The 14190-nt window shown below is 40.6% G+C and overlaps 1 protein-coding gene across 10 annotated transcripts in view; it reads left to right on the plus strand.

Annotated features, from left to right (window-relative positions):
- Positions 1 to 14190, plus strand: part of BCAS3 (BCAS3 microtubule associated cell migration factor) — a 300310-nt gene that overhangs the window by 108091 nt on the left and 178029 nt on the right. For all 10 annotated transcript variants that reach the window (XM_032129570.1, XM_032129573.1, XM_032129578.1 and 7 more), the window contains 3 exons: positions 1610 to 1734; positions 2316 to 2481; positions 3611 to 3711. In XM_032129570.1, the coding sequence (XP_031985461.1) occupies positions 1610 to 1734; positions 2316 to 2481; positions 3611 to 3711 (392 nt within the window). The remainder of the gene's footprint in view (positions 1 to 1609; positions 1735 to 2315; positions 2482 to 3610; positions 3712 to 14190) is intronic.

A 14190-nucleotide genomic window follows, 5' to 3' on the forward strand; every position in this document is an offset into this window, starting at 1 on the left:
TGAGTGTGTGAATACTTGGAAAGTGAGAGCTAAAATAATTCTCAATATACAATTTGATTAAAAATACTGTTTCTGTGACAGATGATCATTTTGAAGTGAAAGAAATCTGTTCTGATTTTTTATTAGTAGCTAATAAACACTTGTTAGTTAACGCAATCTCCATTTGAATATTCTAATACAGAGTGTGATGTGCCACTGCAAGCAAGGGAATACATTTATAGTCAGGAACTTTTTGGAACACAGATTTCTGACCCAGTCATCTGTAGCTGGAGGTTTAACAGTTGGATATTAAATGCTTTGTGGTGGTTCAATACCAGAGTTACCGACTGTAAATTCCAACTGCTCTTTTGGGACATTCCAGCTTCTCCCTCATGTACGAGCTTCAGCTCTGATCCACATCCATGGAAGTTTGTCTGAACCTTTCCATGGATTCTGGTCATTGTGATGGAATTCCTTTGGAAAGAGTTTTTTTGTTTTAATTTCTAATTGATACATGTGACTGTAGGCTTGCCATGTGTGTGATCTGTTAGTATAAATTAAATATCATAACTCTACAGTGTTTTAATTGATTTCTTCTGTTTAAAAATATTCTTCTAGTGCTGAATTCCATTGTAACACTTGCACTCCTTTGTTTGCACATAAATATATGCACACACACTTCTCAGAACTGGAAATTGTTATGTAAAAACCAGGTTAATGGGATGGTCGAATCACAGGCTGAAATTGTGTGGAACAGGAAATTAGGAGAAGAAAAATGGAAAGGAGGGGTGGGTAGGAAGAGAAGGGAGCAGTGAAATAGAGTAGAGAGAAAAATACGAAAAAATTTGATTAAATGGACTAGAACAAGGGGAAGATGAAAGAGGAATCTTGCGTGGGTTTCTCAAACAGCTTTTCTCTTAAAGAAAGGGTGAAATCCTGATTTAATGAAATGAGGCATGGACAATGCTCTAACCATAGTTCTGAGCTTCTGCAGAGCAGAATGTTATGTTCCTGCAGGTGCCTGTGAGGAGAAAGACAGGATGTCTCGATAAACATCCTCACACACCCCTGGATCTGCTCCATGCTCATCGTGGGGTCAAGGCAGCGTGTCTTAATCTGCTTTTCCATGATCGAATTCCTGATGTGTTCTAACACGTGGCTCATGAGTGTATGCATCGTTTCCTTGCCCTGTACCCTCTGCATGTCATTCCCTCCCTCCCTTTGTCACACATATCCCCTGGTTATTCCTTTGGAAAAGACAAGGAAATACCAACCACCTGAAATGACTGACCCAAAATCTGTATTTTCATTCCCAAGGGATTTAGGATTTCTTTGTATTTACTTCAAAAGTTGTTTCTGTTGAATGCAAATATTCAGTATTGGGTCTTTTAAACAATTCAATTCTCCGTTATGAGCCAGTGCCTTCCTCAAGTTAATGAGTTCAGTATTCCAGGGGAGTTTGGGACCTGTTATTGGAAAACACTGAGCATCTGTAAATCCTGCTGGCCCTTCTGGGAACTGCAGATATTCACCATTTCTGAAGTAGTATCTTTAAATTGCTGTTAAGCAAGGGATATTTTAATTTTTTGAGAATTAACTTGCATAATTTTATTTTGTTCTTTCTTTAAAGCAAATCCAAACCAGCTCCACAGATTTCACCCAGTAAGTCTGTGGGAGGGGAGTTTTGTGTCGCTGCAGTCTTTGGATCTTCAAGGTCATGGTTTGCCAACAATTCTGGTCTCAAACGAGAAAAAGGTTGGTACCTTACAGGATTAGGATTTGCATTTAAACTTAAATTCTTATTTTATGATGGGTCCTGAGCAATTGGTGCTTGTTTGTGGATTTTGTTCTTTAAACTCAATGACAGTGGAGATTTTTAGGAACATGCTTGGGGTGCTTTTGGTAAAATTTGCAAGAAATTTTAATAAGTGAAATGAATAATTGATCTTTTATTATGATGCAGTGACAGAAACCCAACTTTGATAGTTCAGTCCAAAGGTACTGTGTGAAGTGGCACTGAAAAAATTGTGAGGTAAAGATGAAACACCTTTGCTAAAGCAATTGTATAACATATGTTTGGGAATGTGTAATCACCTGAGTACAACTTGGTGAGAAATTTGTTCCACCTTCTCTTGTACGAGATATTCATACAATTGTGTGAAAATTATGTGGTTTGTACCATTTTTTCTCTGTCTCTCCAGCCCTTTCACTTCTTTTAAATCACATTTTTAGCTGCAAGCAAGAGACTTAAAAGAACACAGTCTGCTATTTCTGCAAAAGCTTTTTCTGTTCCTGCTGTGCTGTTGCAATGAGATTTTCTCTCTCTTTGCCCCCAGATCAGTCCAAGCAGTTTGTGGTGGAGTCGTTGTACATCATCAGCTGCTACGGGAGCCTGGTGGAGCACGTCCTGGAGCCGCGGCCGCTCAGCACCGCGCCCAAGATCAGCGATGACACCCCGCTGGAGATGGTCACCTGCCCCAGGGCCAGCTGGACTTTGGTTAGGTACCTCATTCCTGGAACTTTTCTTTCCTTTTGTCCACAGAATGCTCATGATCTTTCTTTTTGAACGATCTTTTTGCGTCGTGGTTGTCACACATTTAAAGACTCTTAAAGTTCTGCATTGAAGGAGAGAAATTCAAGCCTTCCTTTCCATACAGTTCTGTCACTGTCCATGTCCCTCAATGAGAACTAAGCATTTAAATCCTTCTCTACATGTGGAACTACGTGAACATGTCTATGAATCAATAGAGATTCTTAGTAATTGGAGATTTTAAATGATCAGGTTGTAATTTTCTTTTTATATAAGGACTAGAAACAATTATTTTGGTAGTGTTGAAGTAAAGAATTCTGGTGTGAGACATGAGCAAGGTTCCCCCAATGAAGGATTGTGAGTTATCCTGTGAGCAGCTGAAGGTACCATTTCTTAAGACAGTAGAAGAAATTATTCCTGACATGTAGAAGAAAGTAAAGAAAAATTGATGAGAAAGTGTTGTCAGTGCTTTTGACGTTTTAAAATATTTTTCTATTGATTTTTCTTGGCTCCTACATTCCTTAGTGCTGCTTATGGCTGGACTGGAGTGATCAATACTTGATTTACCCAGCTATTTAGGAATGGCCCACCCTAATTAAAATTACAACACAGACTTCAGGACCATTATTGTTGAAATGAGTAGGTTGTAATGGAATTGAAAATTCTAATTGGATCAATAATCCATAACTTTACACAGCTTTATTTTCACAGTTTGGAAATGCTCAATGACTTTACAGGATGGAAGCAGTGCTAGTTAACTGAACAAAAAAGTTCCCCAGTTTCTCTTGTGTGTTTATATAACGTCAGCATGACATACAATGGTCCTGAACATATTTACCAACTTAATCTAAACCTCCTTCCTGGGGTTTTTTACGCAATCCCTGCTGCAGTCAACAACCAAGTATTGTCTTTGCCTCACAATCTGCACGATTTGGCCCTGCTGCTCCACTGCCTGTGGTGGATTGCAGTGTTTGAACAAGCTAATTTAAATAATTACAAACATTTTGTGAGCTTGTATAGATAATTGCATGTGATGACAGAAACACTGATTTACATTCTCTGTATTAGCTTAAATATTAATAGTCTTGTGTTTTACCTCAGAACTCCTCAGTGGAATGAACTCCAACCACCATTTAATGCAAACCATCCACTGCTCCTGGCTGCAGATGCTGTGCAGTACTACCAGTATCTTCTGGCTGGCTGTGAGTAGCTGACAACTTCTTGTCTTGTCTCATGTGCACGTTTTAAGCAGAGGGTGACTTTCTGAGTTGATTTTTCAGCCAATTTCAGTATATGTTCAACCCCAGAGTAGGGCTGTGTGTAACTGTGTTGGTAAGGGTAGAGCAGTGAATGTAGTGTTGGGACTTCTGACATGAAGCAGAGTTGTGAGGCTGTGGGAGTGCTTGGCTGGCCTTGAGAGTGACCCACCAGGTCCCATGAAATCTTCAGGGTTTCCTCACCTCATTCCTCCTCATCCTTTTAGCCATTTCCTCCTGTGAATTCCATACTCAGTGACAAGCGAGTGCATCTGCATTTCCCCTCTCCCTGGGAACTCCTGGTTGCTGGGCTCCTTCCAGCCAGAGTCTCAGACAGCTGCTTCCCTCAGGAGCCTTGGCACTGCTTCCAGGGATGGTTGCCCACCTGCCTGTGTCTTGCCCAGCCACATCATTCCCAGGGAGTAAATACTTCATGGCATGGCACATTCAGAAACATCTATACACCTATAGCTATATATATATGGTGTATCTATATTATATAAAGACACAAACCCATGTAGTTTATAATGGTTTCATAGAAACATGAGTATTTATCTTTTATTTGACAGTAAGACGACTAACAGTGAGGAGCAAGTTCTGTCTAGGATCAAAGTGATGCAGCAGTTGAAGTCTCACAAGGGAACAACTCCTGGCATCTGTCAGGGTACTCCTAGGGAAACAAAAGCCTGTGCACAGTTGTCAGTGCAGGCAGCATTGTGTGACAGGGGCATTTCAAATGCACCAAGTGGCCATGTGGGACAGGAGGCACTTTGGATGGGACTGGTAAAAGGGGCGCTGGTGCCAGATTGGATCTGTTGCTTCTACCTGTCCATCTGCTGCATGTGAGTGTTATGGAAACCTGCAAGGTTGGAGTCTTCCTTCTTCCTTGCTGCATAGAAAATTGGGATAAAACTCAAAAGGTACAAAAGAAAATGAAAAAGTAATTAGTAGTGCACAGCACCATTAGATTTGCATTTTGGCTTGGTTTTTTTGCTAGATTCCTGCCTTGTTTCACTTGTATCCCACATAGTGAAATCAAGGATAGATGGAGCTCATTTTGTGTATTTTATTAACAATTTATTAACAGCTCAGATAGTGTTACCCAGTACAGTAGACACGTGTGTACAAATACACATTTTAAATGGTTTAGTACTGAAAACTTTTTAAAGAAAGAAGAATGAATGGTAGCTAAGTTCCAACAATTAATGAACTTGTGTTACTTGACTTCTAAGACTTATAATTCAGGTTTTAATTCACGCAATAGGAATTCTTTAAGCTGGATGTGAAATGGAAAGAATAATAGAATGATAACCACTAAAGACAGAAGAGTATCTAGAGGACAGTGCAGATGGCAATAACAGAGAAATTCGTGTCTGATAGTCTTTGAAGTTTTATTTGTTTTCTGGATTTATTCAGTCTGAAGCTCCTCAGTGAAGTCCCTGCAAACATGGACTCAAAGCAACTTTCCCACAAAAGGCACCTGTTAAAGAGCTGCTAAGCCCAGCTCCGTGGCTCTGCTTACCTGCAGCTCTGCCCTGGGCTGGCTTTAGCTGCAGCCTGGGTTTGCCGTGCTCTCGCTCCCGTCGGGGACTTTAATTGCCAGCAAATGGCTAAGTCGGGGCTGAGGGGGGCTGTTCCATCTGTCTGCCACGTCAGTGCTGAGAGGAGCCGTGGCGCCGTTTCAGGGTCACTATTTGTATCTGTCTCTCGGAGGTAGAATGCAGCAGTTTCTCTCCGTTTCTGTATAGCATTTCTGCCAATTGTTTGGCTCCATTAAGTGTGCAGGGGAAATAAAAGCCTGAATGACCAAGTCACAAGGGGGTATGGATAGACCCTTTCTTTGTCCACACTCAGAACATTGCATTAGGTCTCATTATCCATTTATAATAAGTGACCTTTGCCCCCTGGGTCATTGAAAAACCCTCAGTGTGCTTTTTAGCACAGAGTACCTCTGTCAGCAGCCGGGCAGAACAATGAGACGTCTGGCGGGCTGCTTCGAGGGCTGCACGGCCAGGTTTTCATAAATAAGAGGTTTGATGCCAAAACACAGGGCCAAAATCTTCCTTAGTCTTTGAAAAATATAAACCAGCCTGGTGACTTCTTGTGTTAAACAGAATATTCCAAAAAATCCTGCGATAGGTTATTGACACATGGTTCAGCTTTTAATATTTTAAAAGAATCTGAAAGTTTTATTTGCTGCTAGAAAGGAACAAGGAACCATTGTTGGAAGAAATGTTCTGTACAACAAGTGTCCAAGACCTCTATCCCAAGGGTATTTATAAGTGGATCAGCACAGCTGTTTCCTTGCTTTGAGGTCATATGTGACATCTGCTGTAGAAACCTGCATCAGTGTGTGCAGCTCATGTCTACCTGAGCACATTATCACAGCTCAGGCTGCTGCACAGGTGAGAAAGTGGAAAGCAAGGGATTTACAGCTTTCTGTAAGTTCATGGCTTGAAAGTGAACTTGTATGGTAAATTCCACAACCTGCTGGCCTGCTGGTCAGTATCCTGCTCCAAGCTCTGCGGCTGGTCAGAGAGAATATAACCAGTCCTGAGAGCTCCTTCTGACAGAGCAGATTCTAGGCTCACTGTTGTTCCCATGAGTTCATCCCACAAACCCCTGGATTAGTTACAATCCTCAGGTTTTCAGTGCTGGGTGTTAGGCATCAGATATTTCTCTACACTCCCCACTTTCAGTACACAATATTCTACCTCATTTGTGTCTCTGATATTCCCTCTGTATTCTCCTGTGTCCTGAGCACATTTAAATCTAACCACAACAGAAGGAAATCTAAGTCACTTTTTTTTCTTCCTAGATGTTTTTGCTATAACATAAATACCATCGTGCAGTGTAGTTCAACTGTCCTAGCAGAGCTGGCAGTGGGAGGAGAGTCATGCAAGGCACTGCACAGGAGGGTTTTGGTGTCCACAGAACTTGCAATGTAAAAGCTTTCTCCGGAGAATTGCCAAGTTTTGTCATTACTTGCTCTTTAAATCCTGCTTTCTTCCTGCTGTTTGGTACTTAGGAATTAAGGTGCTTTTGGTTGTATAAACCCTTGAGGATGCTGTTAAGATGTCCTTTCCATGTCCATGACAATTCCCTGGTTGTGTTCAGGTTTCTTTCAAATGAATTCTTTCCTCTCTTTTACCAGGACCTGAGGTTTTGCACATTTGATTGACTTACCCCTTGTTTCCTTTGTGTGACTTCTGTACCTTTCACATGTTTTTTGCATGTTTGAGTTTACACAGACAACGTTCATGGCACACAATGGAATTGCCATGGAAATAGGTGACTTTGCATTACCAGAAAGTCTAACATCCTCATTCCATATTTATTTCCTTTCTTCCTTATCTCTCCACTTTGAATTCACTTTTCCATTGCACAGTAGATGCAATATCTGAAACATGACCAATTAACACATTAATGAATAAACCTCCTAAAATTGGCCAAAAACTGCCCCAAAAAGATATTGAATAGATTGAGATCTGATTTTAATCCTCTGGCTCTGCAAAGGGCACCTTCACATTCCAGGCAAGAGTTTTGGCTCATCAGGACCAATTCCATGGACAGGGCCTGCAGTTGTCAAAAGTGGGCCAGTGACAAGAATTAATATATTAACTGGTGTGCAGTACTCTGACAAATTGCTTACTAAATACATCAAAATTGATTGGGCATTCTGTGTTTAAATTGACAAATGACTGCATTAGGGGAAGGAGGGAAATCCATTAATTACAGCTGCCCTCAACCATAGGAAATGTAATCGTATAAATATAGATTTTGTTAAAACAAAAGTCTGTACTTTACTCTGTGTTGCTGGTAAGTGTACTTGCACCTCTTTGCTATTAAACCTGCAATAGGAGGTTTTGAAGACAGATCTTTGCAATTGGCTTTTAAATAATCAAAGAGCATTTCTGTTGTGTTAAAAGGAATGATGCAGTGTTTCTGCATCCCACTCTGACCGCTTCTGGAAATTGTTTCTCTCTCAGAAAAATGGACCTGTAGCTGAGGCTTCTGCTGTCTCATTAATTGTTTATTCTAAATGCAATGTAATTTGTATTCCAAGATGTGAGGATTCAAACCAGCACTCTGTATTCTCCTTCCTTGTTCCTGTACTGCTCTCCAAGTCATACTTGCAGGGCTGTTACATTTTTCTGAGTAAGAATTTGCACTTGAGTTAGGCCTGAAGATATAATCAGTTTTATAGGCTTCGTTAAGGGATTCTTGAAAAGATTAAGGCCTGTATTTATAGCTGCCTTTGACTTTTGGCTGTTACAACAGATTTTCATTTCATTTCTGGACCAACTGTTGCACAGATCTTGTGTTTCACTGAAAATGGCTTTCATTAGAAGTCCAATTTAGTGACTGTCCATTGTCTTCAAAGGGAGGGGGTGAGCCTTTCCTTACTGTTTGTTTGGGTTAAATGATAACACCATTTATACAGATAATCTCTGTAGCTCTGACATCATGTTTGCACTTCCTGCTCCCTCTAATGAAAGCTGTGCACCCTGGGCAAGACTTCTGTCTCCAAGCAGCATTGTGGTTGTTTATGGCCTATTTTATATTCCTTTCATACATTCCATTGACAGAAATAAAAATTACATCCACAGAGCTAGTGAGTATTGTGGAAAGTCTTGAGGGTAAGATGGAGAGTGTATTAAATAACTGTGAATATGTGCTGTGAACACAGACGCTGTGAAAACCCAGCTGTGATGCCTGGAATCACAGCCAAGGAGTGCCACAGGAGGAATCTGGACATTCTGGTCCTCCAGCCCTTCTCTGTGCACAGCAGAGCGTGGTGCTGGTCTGGTCACAGGTGAATGAACTGGGACTGATAATCACATTAGGTGTTGTACCTCTTCCCTTCTCCTTGCATTCTTTTGAGTGTGCATCTTTAATAGTGGATTTGCCATCTCTGGGATGGAGGAATGTAGGTGACGGTGCATCCCTTATTATACATGTAACTCTAGGGTGTTACATGTAGGGGAGGCCAGAGCTGCTCTGGCTCTGGGTATGTTCAATGTCTGTCACAACGAGCTGGGTTTCAAACAGTAAAACTGATCAAAAGCAGAGCCTGTGCAGTAACAACAATTACTCTGTCGTGTAGTTACGAGGTGTTCAAAGCCTTTCTGCTCTGGCTCTGTGGCAGGGCCACGCTCAAACAGGACTTTGGGGCAGTTTCAGTTGCTCCATTCCAGTGTCTCTGATAGGCTTTGCTGGTTCTGCACTTGGCCAGTTGAACATGACCCATTTCTGGAGTCCATCCTTATCCAAGCCAAGCTCTGACCTTGCCCTGAAGTGAGGGAGTTTCACCTGAGCTCACCTGAGCTGCCATGGGGTGCAGCCACAGCGGGGCTGGAACAAACCATGGGATGTGGGTGAACATTTCCACCTGCCTCATTTTCCTGTGCTGATCATGTGAATGGTGCCCAAACTCCTGCCCTTCAGCTGATCCCAGTGCCACAGGTGAGGGCTGTGCCACAAAGTTGTGTCTGTTGAGTGCTACAGGGTTAAAACTGCCACAGAATCCATTTTCTAGATTCCTGCTTTGCCATTTTATTCTTTCTACCTGATGTTGCCTCTAGTCAGTAAATAATTTTCATTAAATTCTACTTTATTATAGCCATATAATAAAAGAATGAAACATATTCTTAAAAGAACTTCCTGGGACTCTTCATCAGTGGTCTCGAAAGAGTTGTGCAGATGTCCTGTAAAAATCCATATCCTTGGGAAAAAATTCATAATTCCTTGAAATTTCGAAGAGAGAAATGAGTTTCAGATTTTCCTATTCATTCCTATTCAGATTCATTCCTATTCAGGAAAATGAGTTTTAGGATTTCAGACAATTAATTCTCAATTATTAATCTCAGGTATTCTTTATATATATTACATGGAAATACAGGTATCTGTGTGAGCATATAAGTGATAATGTAAGTGATACTGGTAAAATACATTCTAGAAGAATTTTTGTGATTTAAAATTTGGAATTTTTTACTGCATTTAAAACTGTTGCCGATCTTAAATATGTACGTTATAAATATAATATAACATAATAAATACAATATTAAATATAATATAATAAATATGCATGTTATCTAATACATATATGTATGTATGTATGGGGTTTTTTATGACTAAGGTTACAATATTACTGGAGAAGACTGATTCCAAGCAGGCATTTCTCATACAGAATGTGTTTGGATTTTTCTGGCAATAGTCACAAACTGTGAAAATGGAATTTTCGAGTTTGCTTCTTACACTTGGACGCGTGACAGATTGCAGGTTAATCTGCATCCCCTTCCCCTTCCAGAAAAGGTGTTTCTAATGAAATCGAGTCCATGGTATTTTTGTAAGGGAAAACTACCTTGCCCTAAAACTGTAGCCTGCACTTTCTGCTCCCTGCAGGAACCAGAACTGAGAAAGGAAGCAAATTTAATTTCTGACTGAGCACGGAGTGATTGGGGTGAAACGGAACGGGGCAGATGCATCACTGCATGAGCAGTGGAGTAAATCACGATACATTCTCCAGCCATAATTGCTATTTGTGAAATAATAAAGATGCAGATGAACTCTGTAAGGTGTATTGGCTGCTGGGAATGTGTCTGTTGAGGTTCTGATGCAGAGACACACCTGGGCCTGTGCATGGCTTCATCAGGTTACCCGCAGCTCGCCCGCCCTAATACGTGTTTTATAAACCGACCGCTGGAAACAGCGCTGGCACAGCAACTCAAATGCTTTCAGATGTGTACAAACAACAATAATGAACAAGGGCACATGCTGAAATGGTTCTTTCCTCCTCTTCCATGGTCATCTGGAAGTCCTTAGAGCGGGGTCCGTGAGCACGCAGGGGTCAGTTTTCAAAGCAGCGTACGGGGATTTTGCCGCGCGCCGCCCATTGCCGTTAATGGGAGTCAAACGGGTAAATCCCCACGCACTGCTTTGAAAATTTACTACTAAGCCTCTTGACTTCTCACTACATACTTTGATTGTAACAGTAATCCATGGTTAACATAATTTTCCCGACAATAATGTCAAACATACTTTTGAAGTCGGTGAATTATAGAAATAGTTACCTCTTCCATAATTCTTTAAAGATGGCCATCAGATGGATTTCACTGTGGGTTCGTGCAGTTGAAATTATTCTTTAACTCAGAAAAGAATATATTTGTTCTGTTTTGGTGCAGAACTGATTGTCTGCTCACAGTCTGAGTGTTGAGCAGCTTTAAGGTGCTCCATACTGGGAATAATACCAGGTTCTAGCTCTGCCCAGCTTTAAAAGCGCGTCGTACTTGACTGGCTTCCTAAGGGAACTTTGGAAATGGAAGCTGCAGTTAAGCACAGGGAATGTGTACCAGTCTTGCAGGAGTAATGGTGAGGTCTAAACACCTCAGCAGCACCTTTTTGGGGAAAAAAATCCAGGCTGTTGACTATCAGACCAGTGTGAGTAATGAGCAAGTAAAGCAGTCATCAAAAAAAAAAAAAAAAAAACCACTAAGAAGAATTCAGCTCCTGATTGCAGACCTACCTATACCTTTATTAAAGTGCTGATATAGAGAGTGGATGGTCCATAAAGCACCTAATAAACTGTGGGCAATACACAAATAATGAATGAATCCAGCTCTAATCAATTGGTGGTGTGAAATAACTGTCAGTCTGGCTAAACTCCTGATTTATAGTGCTTTTTTAAGCTCGATTTTATTATTTTTCTGCATGTAAGAATCTCAGAAAGTCCTAACAGGAAAAAAAATAGCAAGGAGTAGTTCTGGGTAAAAGAGGATATTTTAATTTGCGTGCCATGCTCCTGTAGCAGTTTACAAGCTGAAAACTGCATTAAAACCAGAACTTTATTCAGTAACATGCAGCCACAAGAAAAATTACATTGAGCATATCTCCAGCCTACAGACAGTTTATTGTTAACATGGCTGTGAGCGTTCTGCCCAAAATGAAAACCTGGCCTTCGCTTTGTTGTCACACTTGAGCAGAGGTAGAGCCAGAGGCACAGAGCACCAGCTCTGACACAAACCCACGAAGCACGTGTTGGATGTGACCTACACAGCTGTGGGACACCAGTACCAACCCCTGACAGAGGTGAAATCTCATCTCTAACAGGGAAGAAAGGTGAGTGTGGTGAATTGACTGTGTCTGCATGCAGACCTAAACCAGAACCATCACAGTCTGTTGGTAATGCCATGGAACAAATGCATGAAGGAAATCATTCAAATTGTGGAGCTGAATTCCAGCACAAGGAGCCCTGAAGTTTGTTGACAAGCATGTGATTACCTCAGGTCTCTAGACCACCTAGATGTAACTGAGGAACCAGAGAAAAAGCTTCAAAATCAGGTGTTAGGGTGGGATTTTTATGAAAACAAGGGATATGTCATTTTTATCCTGTGTACCTGTTCACCACAGACATGACTAGAGACTGAATGGGTTAGTCAAGAGTACATTGTCCTGTTTCCACTGCATTTTAGAAACTTATTTGACATTATGAATGTTAATTATATTAAATTATAATTATGGAAATGGAAAAGGCAAGCTCTCTGGGTGTCTGCAGGCATGTACACGGCAGGCAGCACCAAACAAACAGGCTTTGTAGTGCTCAGATGCCTTTGTTTGCTCTTAATTTGGACAAACATCCAGCCCTTAGAGAAGAGCACATTGGGAATTTCATATATAACTCTCAATTAAACTGAATTGTGCAAAGCTTATTTCTATAAATGAGAAAATTAAAACCTTTTGGTTCAAGAAGTACACAAAACTAAGTAAAACTAATGATTTATTGTTCCCAAATTAAAGCCATAAGTGCACACACTACAGTTGAGCTGTAGTAGTTCTTTGTTCCAACACTTTTATGCTGCTGAAAGATGACAATTTATAATCCTTGAAGGAAGATTTGTCTTAGCTTTAGGTATTTATTGTATAATTAGCCCATCCATGAACAAACCCAGTGCGTGTTAATTCCAATATTCCTCCAATGTGTATTTATCTAGGCCTTGGTCGTGTGGCAGGAATGTCTATGCAAATCATTTGAGATTAATACGAACTGTTTGTTTTCTTTACTTGTCAGTAAATATCATGGAGAAGTTTCTAAACAATGAGGGGTTTTTTCATACTTATTCATGGCACTGTGTGAATCAGGTCCTGGAATTCCAGAGAGATACCAGCTCTGCTGTATTTCAGCCTTTGCTTTGGCTTGTGTTGAAACTTGTGTCTCCACAGTCCCTCCTGTGCAGTTTTCCTGGCACTAACAATTATCACACAAATAACTTCATTTGTAATGGGGTTTTTTTCAGAGATAATCTTTCTTCAGTATAGTGGTAACATCAGTCCTGTAAGTGCAGAGAAGGGAGGCTGTAAGCTTTTCACTGGAAGGAGGACAGAGAGTAAAGGTGCCATTATTACTTTTGAGCAGCTCAAAGATGCTTTTTGCCCCTTGCTAAATATTGATGGCAAAACTCTGATTTTTGCAATAGGTGTCAGTCCAGTTTTTCAGAAGTGTCCTTGAATACTTATTTTTGGATTTGTAATAATGCCTTGATAAGCAGACTGCAGAAACTCATGTCCTGTCATACTGCACAGACAGAAGTTGTATGTTTTAATTCTCACCTTAGATTTTTAGTAAACGCTCTTTTCTTTGTACTTTTTCACTTCATGTTTGTGTATTTCTAGATTAAACAAACTCAGTTGCAGTCTGATATTTGATGTGTTTGTTCCAGATGTTGGTGTAAGAACAGAAAAAGTCAAAGTTGGCATAGCTCAGACACAAAGCATTGAATTGATTATTTTACCTTATTAAAGGTACAAACCACCTGCAATTGCAGTAAAATATGTCTGTGCAGCCAAGGCTTTCTTGCTCCTGCTCTGTCTGCTCCATTTGTGACTTTTCCCAATGAAAGAGAAATTACAGGAGAACCAGTCAAAACCACTACTTGCTACAAAGCTTTGCAAGAGTTGGAATTTTATTATTTGTTATCCTGCATGGTTGGGAAATTCCTCAGAAGCTGAAAATACTCTGTGTTGGAGCATCAGAATAACCTCGCTGATGGATGAGAGTCTGTTGTAATTTTCAGTGTGAGTTCAGATTTTCAAAGAATTAAGCTGGAAGATAAAAGATTACTCCTGAGCTCAAATTCCTGGAAATGTCCTTGCAGGCTTAAATTAATCTTGTCTTGGAACTTGATACCGATGTGAGAGGTGTGTGACCCAGAAATGGAGGAAAAAGGGGCTTTGCATTTTTACACCATGTTTGTTCCTATAACTTCAAGGGCATTTTTAACTTGGAAAAATATGACCATAAATATGTGTGCAACAAGCAGCACAGCGATGGCAGATCTCCAGCAAGGATCTCTTGTCTTATAAGGTCACTTCTCCCAGCACACTGCACATTCCCACTGGGAAGGGTGGGAGTAGGGCCAGTGGTGAGCT

This window comes from Corvus moneduloides, chromosome 20 (genome assembly GCF_009650955.1).
Source record: "Corvus moneduloides isolate bCorMon1 chromosome 20, bCorMon1.pri, whole genome shotgun sequence".
Classification (NCBI taxonomy): Eukaryota; Metazoa; Chordata; class Aves; order Passeriformes; family Corvidae; genus Corvus; species Corvus moneduloides.